The sequence below is a fragment of the Pristiophorus japonicus genome, unplaced genomic scaffold, assembly GCF_044704955.1.
Source record: "Pristiophorus japonicus isolate sPriJap1 unplaced genomic scaffold, sPriJap1.hap1 HAP1_SCAFFOLD_37, whole genome shotgun sequence".
Lineage (NCBI taxonomy): Eukaryota > Metazoa > Chordata > Chondrichthyes > Pristiophoridae > Pristiophorus > Pristiophorus japonicus.
Window position 1 is genome coordinate 7,744,711 of NW_027253543.1, and position 15,737 is coordinate 7,760,447.

The 15,737-nt window shown below is 41.6% G+C and overlaps 1 protein-coding gene across 1 annotated transcript; it reads left to right on the plus strand.

Annotated features, from left to right (window-relative positions):
- The first annotated feature begins 12,513 nt into the window (after nt 1-12,513).
- LOC139250307 (probable G-protein coupled receptor 139) lies at nt 12,514-14,664 on the plus strand. The gene is made up of 2 exons (XM_070872801.1): nt 12,514-12,583; nt 13,760-14,664. Exons 1-2 carry the CDS (start codon nt 12,514-12,516, stop codon nt 14,662-14,664), a joined length of 975 nt encoding a protein of 324 aa, XP_070728902.1.
- Nucleotides 14,665-15,737: the final 1,073 nt, after the last annotated feature.

A 15,737-nucleotide genomic window follows, 5' to 3' on the forward strand; every position in this document is an offset into this window, starting at 1 on the left:
GAAAAACAACACTATCGGCTAATATCAGCAGATCTACATCGCATTTCAAACGCCGAAACAACTCGTAAAGGTGAGTAACTGGATTTGCTGCAGTCCGCTGGCAGCAGGTGATGAAAGTGCGCGTGTGATGGTGACTGACAGGTGAGTGCTGTCTCTGAAGCTTTCTGACCGTCGGTGGGAGATGGTGCGTATTTTAAAGCCCTTTCACTGCTGGATGCAGGATAAATCAAACTGTGTTTGAGGAACCTTTATATATGCACACATCCGCGACCTCATGGCGCAATGCTAGCGCGCCTGATTACAGATCAGAATGCTACATGGTCTCGTCTGGATCGCATTCCTTTTTGATATTGTTCTTCCGGAATTGGTAAGTTATTATGTGTTTCACAATAACCAGAACTTTACTCTACAGTCTGTCCCAGTGTTTGCGCACTGGCATGTTCATGTTACAATCAACATGCTGAATCAGATTCCTCAATATAGTCTGTGCAATAGACAATGGTTTGACAGATAATATATTATAATAACGTAAGAAATAGGAGCAGAAGTCGGCCAATTGGCCCCTGGAGCCTGATCCGTCATCCAAAAAAATTATGTCTGATGTTATCTTGACTGCTACTCCACTTCCCTACAGGTTCCCCATAATGCTTCCGTCCGTTATTGTTCGAAGTTCTGTCCATCTCCACCTTAATTATATTCAATGACCCAGCCTCTGTGGTAAATAATTCCAAAGATTCATGACCCACTGAGAGGAAATTCCACCTCATTTCCCTATTGAATGCGTCTTTCCTTATTCTGAAACTATGCCCTCTAGTTATAGATTCCCCAACGAGCGGAAAGATCGTATCTGCATCTACCCTGTCAAAACCCCTCAGTATCTTATAATTTTCAAAAATATCACCTCTCATTCTTCTAAATTCCAATAAGTCGAGGAACAATCTGCTCAAACTTTTTGCATCAGCCAACACCGTGAACATTCTCTGACATGCCTCCAATGCAAGCATATCCCTCATTTAATATGCCAGTGTGGATTGAAAAATGATGGTCAGAGCCTCTGCTATACCTCTTTCCTTTCTCTTAATAGCCTGGGTACACTTCCTCCTTGTTTGAAGATGTCTGCGCATTCAAAGCTGCTGAATCCCTTATTACTTGCTCATTCACGATGTTTATCTCGTCTAATATTTCACAGACCTCCTCCCTAAATGCAAAGTCTGCTTCGACCCTCTTTTATGAAAAAAGTCCAAAGTATCCATTAAGAATCATACCCACGTCTTCTGCCTCCACACACAAATTTAAACGTTTAACGAAAATAGTTCCAACCCACGACACAGCGATTAAGAATCTCAAGCTCTACCGATTCAGCTTGGTGAGATTGCTGAATTTCTGTATCCCTGTATTTGATTTCAGCCAGGCGCATGTTAGTTCCACCCCATGGGTTTACCTTGAATTTCAAACCACGAATTAAGGTTCTCCAAAATTCTAAGGTGTGTAAGGAAGTCAATCATTAAAAGCCATTTCATTAACCACAGTGGATCCTGCAAATTTCTGAGCGCAAAGCACTTTCACTCTGTGTATTGTGCAGAAAATTGGAATCGCGGAATTTCGGGAGGTCAACGACTTTGAAAGCAACAGTTTGGTTTTGTGCAGTTTCGGTGAGAGACATGTTTGTGAAAGGCATTTTAACCAGAAAGAGGAATTCAGTATTTCAGCTTCTCATGTAACAGTTTTCTCTGGGGCTGACGTTAAGCAGAGGTTTCCATAGTGAAGTGGTTAACACGTTTGCCTCACATGTGAAAAGTCCCTGGTTTGAGTCTGGGTGGAAACTTCATTTTTGAAACAAAAACGATTATGCAATATAATTGAAGAAAAGCAATCCTGGTGACCATGTCATTTTAAAGCAGTCTCCTAAAATACAGTGTGTAAAGGCGGGTAGGTGATAAAATTTCCTCAATTATTACATTTTACAAAACATCCGCAAATTCGTGGCGCAATGTTACCGCTTCTGATACCAGATCAGACAGCTGTGTGTTTAATTCACGTCGGGGTCCCACTGCTTTTCGATATTGTTCTTCCAGTATTGACATTGTATTTGCTGCATCACAATAACGAGACCCTTGCTATAAAATATGTCTCATTGCTTCCCCAGAGTCTGATTGAACAGGCCTAGAGTGACAATCAGAATCGGGAAACAGCTGGAAATGGACAAGAGATACTAACAAGCACTAAAATCGCCTTGCGATCAGTAAATTGTCGGAACTCTTGTGGTTAATGAAAGGATTTTGATGGTTGATTTCCTTACAGAACATGGAATTCAGGAGAATATGGGTCATGCCTTGTAGAACAAGTTAACTCCATAGAGCGGAGCCAACATATTTCTGACTACAATCAGCGACAGCGACAGATAAATGGAACATGCTAGGCTTGCTCAGTTGGCAGAGCATAAAGTTCTTAATTTCAGGATCCTGAGCTCGAGCACCTTGTTGGGCGAGTCACTTTTGTTGAACATTAAGAGGCACCTGATTCAGAAGATTGAGAGTGATAGCGGAAATTGGACAGTTTAATGACATTGAAAGGAACAATCTTTTATGCAGTTCCAGTCAGAGAAATGTTTGTCAAATTATGCAGTAATCTTTTATGAGGCACCTTGTCGAAGGCCTTCTGGCAGTCCAAATACACCACATGCACTGGTTCCACTTCATCCACCCTGTTGTTATATCCTTAATGAATTCCAGCAAATTTGACATACATGACTTACCTTTCTTAAATCCATGCTGAATCTTCATGACTGAATTATGTTTTTACAAATGCCCTGCTCTTGCTCTTTTAATAACGCACTCCAACATTTTCCCAACCACAGATGTTCGGCCAACTGGTTTATAGATGCCTGCTTTTTTGTCTGCCTCATTTTTTAAATTGGGGCGTTACATTTTCAGTGTTCCAATCTGATGGACCTGCCCAGAATCTCGTGAATGTTGGTAAATTGCAACCAAAGCATTCAGTATCCTGGCCACGACATCTCTTAAATACCAGGATACAAGCCACCTTTTCCAAGGGATTTATCTGCATTTAGTCCCATTATCTTACTAAGTAACACTTTCTTAGCGATTGTGATTGTGTTAAGTTCCTCCCCCTTAAGCCTCTTGTCTATCCACTGTTGGGATATCGTAAGTGTCTTCGACCGTAAAGACTGATGCAAGAAATTTGTTCAGAGTTTCTGCCATTTCCATGTTCCCCAGTACAAATTCCCCAGTCTCGTCCTCTAAGGGAGCAGCATTTATTTCAGCCAAAATTTCCCTTTGATATATTTGTATAAAGTCTTGCTATATGTTTATGTATTTCGTGCTAGTTTACTTTCATAGCCAATCTTCGCTTTGTTAATCATTTTTAAAATTATTTTTTGTTGCTTTTTAAATCTTCCCAATCTCCAGATGTATGAGAATTCCAGAAACAGAGGCCAGTTTGTTTGCTCTTCAATTGGACACCGTCCTTTATTTCTTTAGCTCGCCATTGGTGGATATCATTTATTTTAAACCCTTTCCTGCTCACTGGAATATATTTTTCTTGAGAGTTGTGAAATATCTCCGTGATTGTACGCCACTGTTTATCAACCCTCCTGCATTTTAATCTAATTTCCCAGTACACTTTAGCCAACTCTGTTTTCATACCTTTGTATTCTCCAGTATTAATCTTAATAAGCTGTTTTGAGAACCAAATTTCTCACCCTCCATCTGAATTTTAAAAAATGACGGAGAGAAACGACAGGGAATTATAGAGCGGTTAGCCTGACATCGGTCGTGGTGAAAATTATATAAGCAATTATTAAAGATTTAAAGCAGCGCAGTTAGACAGCAGTAAGTGAGTATTATAAATCAGCATGCATTTATGAAAGAGGAATGATGCTTGACAAGACTTTTAGAATTTTTTCAGGTTGTAACTTGTGGAGGGGATAAGGGAGAACCAATAGAGTTGGTGTATTTGAACTTTCAAAAGGCTTTTGACAAGGTCCCACACGAGAGATTAAGGTGCCAAATGACGTCACATGGGATTGGGGGTAATGTATTGACGTGGATAGAGAACTGGTTGGCAGACAGGAAGCAAAGAGTGGGAATAAACGGATCCTTTTCAGACTGGCAGGCAGTAACTAGTGGGGTACCACAATGATCCCTGCTGGGACACCAGTTATTTACAATATAGATTAATGATTTAAACGAAGGAATTGAATATAATATCTTCAAGGTTGAAGATGACACTAAGCTGGGTGGCAGTGTGAGCTGTGGGAAGGATGCTAAGAGGCTGCGGGGTGACTTGGACAGGTTAGGTGAGTGAGCAAATGCATGGCAGATGCAGTATAATGTAGATAAATGTCAGGTTATCCACTTTAATTTAAAGAAAACAGAATAGCAGAGCATTATCTGTATGGTGGCAGATTAGCAAACACGGAGCTGCAACGAGACCTGGGTGTCATGGCACATTATCCATTGAAAGTTTGCAGGCAGGTACAGCAGGTGGTGAATAAGGCATATTGCACGTTGGCCTTCACAGCGAGACGATTTCAGTATAGGAACAGGGAGGTCTTACAGCATTTGGACATAGCCTTGGTGAGACCAGACCTTGAGTATTGTGTGCAGTTTTGTAATGCTAATCTGAGGAAGGGCATTCTTGCTATTGACGGACTGCAGAAAAGGTACAGCAGACTGATTTCCGGGATAGCAGGACTGACATATGAAGAAAGATTCGATCGACTAGGCTAATATTCACGGGAATTTAGAAGAATGAAAGGGGATCTGAAAGAAACATACACATTTTGACGGTATTGGACAGGTTCGATGCAGGAAGAATGTTCCCGACGTTGGGGACGCCAAGAGCCAGGGGACACAATCTAATGATAAGGGGTAATCCATCTAGGACCGAGTTGGGGAGAAACGGTTTTACCCAGAGAATTGTGAACCTATGGAATTCTCTACCACATAAAGTTGTTGAGTCTAGTTTGTTGGATATATCAAAAGAGTGTTAGATGTGTCCCTTATGGCTAAATGGATCCGGGGGTATGGAGAGAAGGCATGAGTGGTGTACGGTGGTTGCATGATCAGCCATGATCATATAGAATGGTGGTGCAGACTCGAAGGGCCGAATGGCCTACTCGTGCACCAATTTCCTATGTTTCCATGTTCCTGTCCTCCCATTACTTTTGGCCAGTTTGTATGGCCATGGATTGGATATCGTCCTTTATTTCTTTCATTAGTCATGGAGAGCTAACTTTTCTTTTACACCCTCTCCTCCTCACTGGAATATGTTTTTCTTCAGAGTTGTGAAATATCTCCTTAAATGAACGCCACTGTTCATCAACAGTATTACAACTTAATCTATATTCCCAGTGAAATTTAGCCAACTCTACCCTCATACCTTTGTATTCTCCTTTATTTAATCTTGCTGCGGCCTTACCACTGTTCTATACCGTTCCAGCATAAACGCCATGATTTGTATTCCATGCCTCGACTACAAAAGGCAAATATTCCATAAGCCTTCTGAACCTCCTTATCAACCTGGCCTCCTTCATTCAGTGATCTGTGGACCTGTACCCCATGGTCACGTATTTCCTCTACACTTTTCAGTGTCGAAGCATTTAGCTTGTATTCCCTTGCCTTGTTAGACCTTTGCAAAATTCATTACCACACAGGTTCAAATTGAATTCCACTTCCCACTGTTCTGCCCTCCTAACCAAAACATTGATATATTCCTGAGGTCCACAGCTTTCTTCTTCATTATCAACCATACAGCTTATTATAGTGTAATCTGAAAACTTCTTAATCGTATTCGTAACATTCAAATCCAGGTCATTGATATATAGCACAAAATGAATGGACCCATTACAGTGGGAGCCACTGGATAGAGTCTTCCAGTCACATACATACCCATCAATATTACTATTTACTTTCTGCCTCTGAGACAATTTTGGATCCAACTTGCCAGTTTTCCTTGGATGCCAGGCTGTCCTGTCGTGATCAATCTGTTATGTGGGAGCTTCTCAAAAGCATTGCTAATATCCAATGAAGTACATCATTCGCACTGCACTCATCGACCCTCCTGATTACCAACTGAAAATGTTCGATCAACTTATTGAGACACGACCTTCGCTGAACAAATGCGTGCTGACTTTACTTGATTATTCCATGCCTTTACAAATGAAGATTTATCCTCTCCCTCAGGTTTCTTTCAAATGAAATTCCCCCCACTGACGTGAGGATTTCTGGACTCTAAATACTCAGTTTATCCCTTTCTCCCGTTGTTAAACAAGGTACAACATGAGGAGTCTACCAGCCCATTGGGATCTAACGTGTAGCCTAAGAGGTTTGGAAAATCTCACCAAGCTCTGTGTCGGCAGCAAAGATGGCAATATTACTTTTAGTTCCCTGGTCCAAATCATTTATATACATTGTGAATAGCTTGGGCCCAAGCACCGATCCCTTTGGTACCACAACAAGTCTCTGCCAGCCACCATGAAAAAGACCCATTTATTCCTACTCCCTATTTCCTGCAAGTTGACCAATTTTCAATCCTTAGCAGATTGTTACCCCTAATCCGATGTTCATTAATATTGCAGAATACCCTCTTATATCGGACTTTACCAAAGACCTTTTGAAAATCCACATACATTACAGCAATTGGTTCTCCTCATCTAGTCGATCAGTTACATCCTCCTAAACTCCAGTAGGTTTGTCAAACTCGATTTTCCTTTCATAAATCCATGTTGAATTTGTCTACATCCGTTAATATTTTCTAAGTGTCCCATTGTCATATATTTTATAATAGACTCTACCATTTTCCGTACTACTAATGTTAGGCGAACCCATTTCTGGTTCCCTGTATTCTCTCTCCCTTCTTTTTTAAATAGTGGGTTTACCTGTGCCACCATACAATCTGCAGGAAATTTTCCATAATCTATAGAATTTTGAAAGATGACAACCAAAGCATTCACTATTTCCATGGCTATGTTTCGATATGCCTTACATGATTTGCTAGTGGTTGCAATCCTCCTGTGATCAATATAGTTTAGACATTTTGGCTCTGTCATTGTATAGTTCATTATTCCAAAATGTTACTCAGCTGGTCTATGTTTAATCATCGTGACATTAATGAGTGTAATAATTAAACGCCGCATATGTACAAACCTATTTGTTTAAAATTATGAAAGTATTGTCGGTCGGGGTGCACTAAAAGTATAGTGTTTTCATCAAAGTTTTGTGATAGAGTTAGAAGAGTCTGGTTGGCAGCGAATAATTTATTCTCGCTCTGTGCTGAACTGTAGCATTGGGGCGGCAAACGTGCTCCAGGGCCAGGCATGGGGTGGAACGGGTAGGGCGCACAATCATGATTGTAATCCAATGATTGCTGTTGGAAAGCGTGTCTGCAATGGCCAGCGGGTTTGGAAGGACTGGGTCCGATTGTTATGTTACGCTCTGTCCTCTTGCTTGCTTGACCCGGGGTACTGTACGGCAGATTGCAGTGATTTGAACAGCAGGAGTCAGTGCCTTCAGCATAGAAGGTCAGGGTAGAAACAGACCAAGTAACAGATGTATTTCATTTACATGAAATGTGAGCGTGCATTTGCATCACGTGACTATATTTGCTGATATGAAATTATTGCTGCCGATGGAACGTTCCTCAGCCCTTAACCTGAAAGTCCACTCCTCTCTTGAAGGTGCAAACTTGAATTTCTGTCAAATGTTTGTTTCTTTTTAAAATAGTATTTCTGCTAAATGACTTTGTGGGACATCTTTATGAACTTTTTAATTGACATGACTGAACCAGCTAGTTGCATCCACACTTCAGTTGATGGGATTATTTAATTTTTGTGTTTTATTGTTAAGTTGACTATATTGAATTGGCATCCAGATTCCCCCACACGTTGACCAATGAAAACCGTTCGCTATGAAGGGCGGGTAATCGATATCCTGTAATTTCCACCGTCACCCAGTGCTAATGTTACCTAGATGTATGTTTGGTGGAGTGTGTGGAATATGAGGCAAGCCAACTGTATCTGGCTTACTTCGAAATATTAAATATGGTTGTTAACTAAGCTATTCTACTCAAGAGTTGATATTCTGCAGAAAATCCGCTAACGCACGTTTTACATCCGAAGTAAGAGAGAAAGCACACTTGTGTACTTCTTCCAGGTACACAGTTGCTAAACACACTGACTGGCTATGAAATTGTTTCACTCAAGCCAATACTGAGGCTGGTCTCACTGCGGTGAAGTAGGAGGATTGCGTCGAACAGGAATGGGAAATTGCAGTGATATATTCTTCAACCACACAGGTTTTTGGATCGGTGCCTTATTTCACTGATCCAACTACCGTTTACCTTGCTCACGCTTTGAGCTGAGCAAGATTCAACATGGTTAGAAATTGCGCAAATTTCAGAATGTGAGTCATTCGCAACGATCCACTGGAAAGATAATCTGATTAAATCAGTTTCAGCTAATGATCAGTGGGGTGACACACGCCTGTGGGTCAGACGCTTGTGGTTTCAATTCCCATTCCATGTAGTTGGGCACAAAAAATCTAGGCTGTCACCCCAGTGCAGTGGTGACATATTTCTGCACAGTTTGAGGTGTTCTCTTTCGGAAGACGTTAAACCGATGTCTTGTCTCGTCTCTGAGCGGGAGCTAGACATTATTTTGAAGAAGAGCAGAGGATATCAGCAAAGATTGGATCAACTGGGCTTGTACTCACTGGAGTTCAGAAGAATGAGAAGGGATCTCATAGAAACTTTAAAATTCTGACGGATTTAGACAGATTAGATGCAGGAAGAATGTTCCCAATGTTGGGGAAGTCCAGAAGTAGTGGTCACAGCCTAAGGATAAGGGGTAAGCCATAAAGGTCCGAGATGAGGAGAAACTTCTTCACGTAAGAGAGTGGGGAACCTGTGGAATTCTCTTCCACAGAAGGTTGTTGAGGACAATTCGTTAAATATATTCAAAAAGGAGTTTGATGTCGTCCTTACTACTAGGGGGAGAAAGTGGTATGGCGAGAAAGCAGGAATGGGGGACTGAAGTTGCTTTTTCAGCCATGAACTCATTGAATGGTGATGCAGGCTCGAAGGGCCGAATGGCCGACTCCTGCACCTATTTTCTATGTTTCTATGTTCCAATGTTTCTTTAGGCAGAAGGTTGTGAGGATCTGGAATTCGCTGCTTGATGAATGGTGGATGAATAGACCCCCACCACTTTTAAGAGATGGTTGGATGGTCACTTAAAAGTACCCTAACCTTCAGGATTATGGACCTACTTTTGGTATTAGGATTAGACCAGATGACCTTTTGTTGGTCGGCGCAGATATAATGGTAGGTGCTGCAGGTAATAGAATACGGCCAGGGTGATCTCCTCGAATAGTTTTGATCGTCTGGATGGGTCGGAGTGGAATTTTCCGAGATCTTCTCTCCCCAAATTAGCCGAGGTTTTTACCTGATTTTTGCCTCTCCCAGGAGATCAGAATGTTCCGGTTGGGATGGAGTGTAGACTTTTCAGTATCAGGAGTGTCGCAGTTGGTGAGGCGGCCTTGGTCGGCTTGGTGCTTTTTGCCTTCCATCATTAATCATAGGTGTATATATAGCCTTTAGGGCTTCTAATCAAGTGCCGTGCAGTTGTTTATCGGCCATCGAGGACACAATGTGCGGAAATGGCCAGCTTCTGCGCTGTAAATGTCTATGTTTCTATGTGACCACCTGACATGTTAGAGTAAGATCAACACCACTAACATTAACAACAAAATGATAGAGTTGAGTTACCATCAGTAATGTTAGAGAAATGTCACTACTAATTATGTTAAATTAGTATCAACACCTGTCATGTTGGTGTTGGATCACCACCATTAATGTTCGAGTAGTGACAAAATCAGTAATGTTTGTTTAGATTAACCCGCAGTACTTTAGAGTAGGAAAACCACCAGGAATGTTAGAAAAGCACCACAGCCAGTATGATGGAACAGGGTCACCACCAATCGTTTTAGTGTAGGGACACCAACATTAAATTTGGAATAGTGTCATCAGCAGTAATGTTAAGGTAGAATCATACTCATTAATGTTAGAGTAGGGTCACCTCCAGTAATGTTGCATTAGTCACATTACTACTACTGTTATACAAGTGTCAATATTGTTATGTTTGGATTATCACCAGCAATGTTAGAGCACAGTCATCACCTTTAACTTTGGAACAGAGTCACCACCAGCAATGTTAGAGTACGAACAACGTAGGCCAAGGTGCAGCCAATGAGCTTACGGAGCCCAGAGGATCCGAGGGCCCAGGTACAGCACAGGCCTGGCCATAATGCAATATGATTTAGACGAAGGAATTGAATGTAATATCTCCTCGTTTGCAGATGACACTAAGCTGGGTTTCAGTGCGAGCTGCGAGGAGGAAGTTAGGAGGCTGCAGGGGAATTGCACAGGTTAAGTGAATGGGCGAATGCATTGCAGTTGCAGTATAATGTGGAGCAGTGTGAGGGTATCCACTTTTTTGTTGGCAAAAACAGGAAGGCAGATTATTAAAATTGGAGGTGGGTGTCTTCGTACATAGTCATTGAAGGTAGGCATGCAGGTACAACAGTAAGTAAAGAAAGCAAATGGCTTGTTGGCCTTCACAGCGAGGGGATTTTAGTATAGGTGCAAGGAGGTTTTACCGCAGTTGAACAGGGCCTTGGTGAGAAATACTTTGAATATGATGTGTAGTTTTGAGGAAGGACATTATTGCTATTGCGACAGTGCAGCGCAGGTTCACCAGACTGATTCCTGGGATGGCAGGTCTGACATATAAAGAAAGATTAGATCGACTGGGATTATATTCGCTGGAATTTAGAAGAATGAGAGGCAATCTCATAGAAACATATAAAATGCAGACGGGATTGGACAGGTTAGATACAGGATGTATGTTGCTAATTTTGGGGAAGTCCAGAACCAGGGGTCACAGTGGAAGCATAAGTGGTAAGCCATTTTGAAACGAGATGAGGAGAAACTTCTCCAATCAGAGAATTGTGAAGCTGTGGAATTTTCTACGACAGAAAGTTGTTGAGGCCAGTTCGTTAGATATATGCAAATGGGAGTTAGATGTGGCCCTTACGGCTAAAGGATCAAGGGGTATGGAGAGATAGCATGAATAGGGTACTGAAGTTGCATGATCAGCCATGATCATATTGAAGGATGGTGCAGGCTCGAAGGATGTATGGCTAACTCCTGCACTTACTTGCTATGTTTCTATGCTTCCATGTGTAAGCACTGGGTCCGTGCAGCAGATTAGGTCTCCAGTCGCCCTGGTTAAACCCTTGCTATTGGATAAAGGCCTAGCTCTGTCATGCCCGCGTGGTGGCTGTTGTGCAACGGTCACCACACCTTAAAAAAATCCACGCACATGTATCTTCCACCCCGTCAACTGGAGTTGAGGACGGGAACATCGTGTCCTTCACTGAAACATCTGTGAACTCTCGTGAAAGAAAGTCATGCACATTCGGTGTACCGCCTATGATGAAGATAGCGTAGGGGCAACATCAATAATGCTAGAGTCCGGTCACCACCATGAATGTAATACTTGGTTCACTACCTCTAATGTTGGAGTAGATTCAACACCAGTAATCTCAGAGTAGAGTCAGCATCAATAATGTTGTAGTTGTGTCACCATGAAGAATGCTAGACTAGCGTAAATATCACTAATGTTAGATTAGGAGCAATAACTTTCCTGTCAGTGTAGAATCTACACCATTAAAGTTAAAGTAAATCTCCGCCAGTAATGGAAATGAAGAATCATCACCATTAATGTTAGATTAGGGACACCACTAGTAATGTTAGCTTAGAATCATCACGAGTAATGTCAGAGTAGGGTTAACACCAGTAATGTTAGACTAGTTATATCACCAGTAATGTTGTATTAGGTTCAATACCCGTAATGTTAGCGCAGGGTCACTCTCATTAATTTTACAGTTGAGTCACCACCAGTAATGTTAGAGTAAGGTCACAACAAGCAATGTTAGGGTAGCCACACCTACCAGTGATGTTACAGTACGGTCGCCATCAGTCATATTAGAATCACAACCAGTAATTTTAGAATAGTTTCATCTCCATTAATGTTAGTATAGGCACTCACCAGCAATGTTCAAGCCCACTCATGCTCACAATGTTAATTATGTACAACTTTCACTGAAGTAATATGGGGCCGCAAGAACCTAATGCTGAATCCGGGAGGGATCATCCCTAGGGGAAGTTCCCTCTGGATTCATTTTCCTTTCATTGATTTAATGGACGGAGTTTCACTTACGGAGTTGTACGATTTCCCGATTAGCATCCAGCTGCGATGGAGTGGAAAATCTAGTTTTGTTTGTTAAGTGACTGGATCTAATGGCAATTATTGTACAAACTGGTTTTCTCACAGGGGCAGCGATTGTCCTATAAAGGGCGAGCGTTAACGGATCTCAGAGGAACTGCAGTCAGAATCGTGAAGCCGGACAGCAGTCATATATTCTTCCAAAAATGGTACGACCAACAATTCTGAAGTTTAGGGACATTTACTATCCTTTCCTCGCAACATTCGGTGTTCCCGGTAAGTCAATATGCCCTGTTGCCTCATAGCTTTTGACAACTTCACTGTTAATGAATATAACAGATTCCGAAAATTTCTTCATTGCAGTCATTGATCCACTGGGAGAAGTCGGTGAATATCAGATGGAATTCTCCCCGTCCGCGCGGCCACTGAGTTGCTGTTCTGGCTGCTGGCGTGTTGGTGCCGGGAGCTCAACCTTGCTCCGTACACTGAGGGAGGGCGAGGCTGATGCCGCGGCCACTGTAACAGTACATAGATCGCTACAGCTTAGTAGACATATAATCATGCAATATGTGCCTTTGTGCCGACAGATTTGGCAGATGGAATATAATGTTGGAAATTGTGAGGCCATGCACTTTGGCCGAACAAATCAAAGAGCAAGTTATTTTTTAAATGGAGAAAGTTTGCAAAGTGCTGCAGTACAGCGGGACCAAGGAGTACTTTGCACGAAACACAAAAGGGTAGTATGCAGGAAGAGCAAGTGATCAGGAAGACAAATGGTATATTGGCCTTTATTGCAAAGAGGATGGAGTATAAAAGCAGGAAAGTCTTACTACAGCTATATAAGGTACTATGAGGCCACACCTGGAATACTGCGTGCAGTTTTGGTTTCCATATTTCCGAATCGATATACTTCTTTCGATGCAGTTCGGAGAAGGTTCATTAGGTTGTTTCCGGGGATGAGGGGGTTTGACTTAGGAGAAAGATTGAGTATGTTGAGTCTCTACTCATTGGAATTCAAAAGAATTAGAGGTGACCTAATCGAAACGTATAAGATTATGAGGGGGCTTGACAAGGTGGATGCAGAAGGACGTTTCCACTGATGGGAGAGGCTAGAAGTAGAGGGCACAATCTTAGAATAAGGGGTCGCCCATTTAAAACAGAGATGCGGAGAAATGTCTTTTCTCAGCTGGTTCTAAATCTGCGGAATTCGCTTCCTCAGATAGCTGTAGAAGCTGGAATTTTGAATAAATTTGAGAGAGAATTAAACAGTTTCTTAAACCATAAGGGCTAATGGGTTATGGGGAGCGAGAGGGGAAGTGGAGCTGAGTCCATGATCGGATCACCCATAATCTTATTGAATTGCGGAGCAGGCTCGAAGGGCCGTACGGCCTACTCCTGTTCCTATCTCCTATTTTCTATGTTCTTATGACCTCTTTTCCCGCTCTCTTATAGCGAACCTACTGACAATCGTGATCCTCTTCCGAGGAAACTGCGGCCTTTCCAAATCTGTCTCTGTCTACATGGGGGCCATGGCAACAGCAGATCTACTGGTCATGATCTTCAATGTAATAATGCATCACATTTGTGCATATCACTTTCCACATTCCTTCCTTTCCTACACCGCCGTTTGTAAATTTATTATTTACATTAATTCTACCAGCCTGAATCTGTCGGTGTGGTATACAGTCTTGTTCACAGTTGACCGATTTGTATCTATATGTTGTCAAAAGTTTAAAACGAAGTATTGCACAGTGAGAAAGGCAGCCGCGGTTATAACAACGGCCTCTGTCCTGATCTATTTTCAGAGCCTTCCATTTTTGTTTGCATATAAATTTGAACGAATAATTCACAATATTCATTGGGGATGTCTCCCCAGAATTGACTTCTTTACTTCGCCTGCAGGCGTCGGATTCTCATGGCTGCAAAGTGCATTAGCGCCATGGATTCCGTTTGCACTGATATTGCTGTTTAATTGTTTGACAGTCAGACGTATTTTAGTGGCCAGTAGAGCCCGCAGTAGACTCCGGGGTCACAGTAGTGAGAATCAGAGTGATCCCGAGATGGAGAACCGCAGAAAATCTATTATTTTATTGTTCAGTGTATCGGGCAGTTTGATGGTGTTGTGGCTAACAGCTATGGTTAGTTTTTTAACGACCGGATTGACAAATACCGCGCATTACCGTGGTGATTATACAGCTCCTGCCTACATCGCCACAGAAACCGGATATATGCTCATATATTTGAGTTCATGCACAAACACGTGTATCTATGCAGTTACTCAAACTAAATTCAGGGACGAGCTGAAAAAGGTGGTGAAATCTCCTTGTACATTGATTCTGCTACTGGTTAAAAAATAAAGAATGGAAACAAAGTATCCTATCTAAACTAGAGCTAAATTGTAATCTGTTTTCCAGTTGAGAATGGCCTTCTTTCTTTTCGGATGAAAATAGTTTGTTTTTGTGATAATGATCATGTATCAGAAAACATTTCACCCATGTTGCGCCGTATTTGTGTTGCCTGCTGCTTTCCCCGGCTGAACATTATCGATTCCCGCTGAAGCAGCTTTCTTTCCGTTCGAGATTCAAAGAGATTTTGTATAAATGCAAGCTGATGTTTTAGACTAAGTGATAAGATGGTGCTTTCTATGACTCGTCAAAAGATGCTTTATCAGCTATAACAAGATTCACAAATTGCTTAATTATCAAAGCCACATAAAACAAACTAAACACTGGGGTTCATTTCTAAGGGTGATAGAATGGAAAACAGAGCAGTTGTCTTGAAATGCACTAAACGTGTTTAGACCATACTTGGATTACTGTGCCGAGCAATGGTCTCCATCTTTAAAAAATGGTATACAAGCATTCTACAAGGTTCGAAAACGACTGATGGAGAAGGTAGGAACCTGACTCCTCAATGTAGCCTTAGACATCTTTGTACACAGCAATTTGCTAAACATCTCAACTGGTCATCACAATGTTGAAATTTCGAACAGAGGAATTAACCATTCACCCAACAAGTTCTCGTCGGCGTTTACCAAACACACTAAAAATATGTTCAATCACTTTATCGGCTCTGTCTCAACATCCCTTAAACCTACATTTCTTTATCGATATTCTCAATTTAATCTTGAATATTGATATATTTTCTGACTCTGTTAATGCCACTATGCCACAACTCTCCCTGTGAAGAGAGTTCTCCTACTATCAGCTTTCACTTACTTACAATGATTCTGTAATGTATGGAATATGTTTACAGATGGCACAACGAATGGAAGCATACTGCTTGTACCTGCCCTGTCCATTCCTGTCTTAAATAAAATCACATTCGTACTACGGGAAAAAAATATATCAGCCTGGTATCAACACACAATCTAGTCAAAGTTAGAAAAGTGCAGCCAAAATTGTTTATTCATACTTTCCTTTTTGGAGAT

Excerpts from the sequence above, each read along its gene's own strand:
- LOC139250307 (XM_070872801.1), top strand. The coding sequence starts at position 12,514 with ATGGTACGACCAACAATTCTGAAGTTTAGGGACATTTACTATCCTTTC. Across the intron at positions 12,584-13,759 it reads CGCAACATTCGGTGTTCCCG|CGAACCTACTGACAATCGTG; the intron begins GTAAGTCAATAT and ends GCTCTCTTATAG.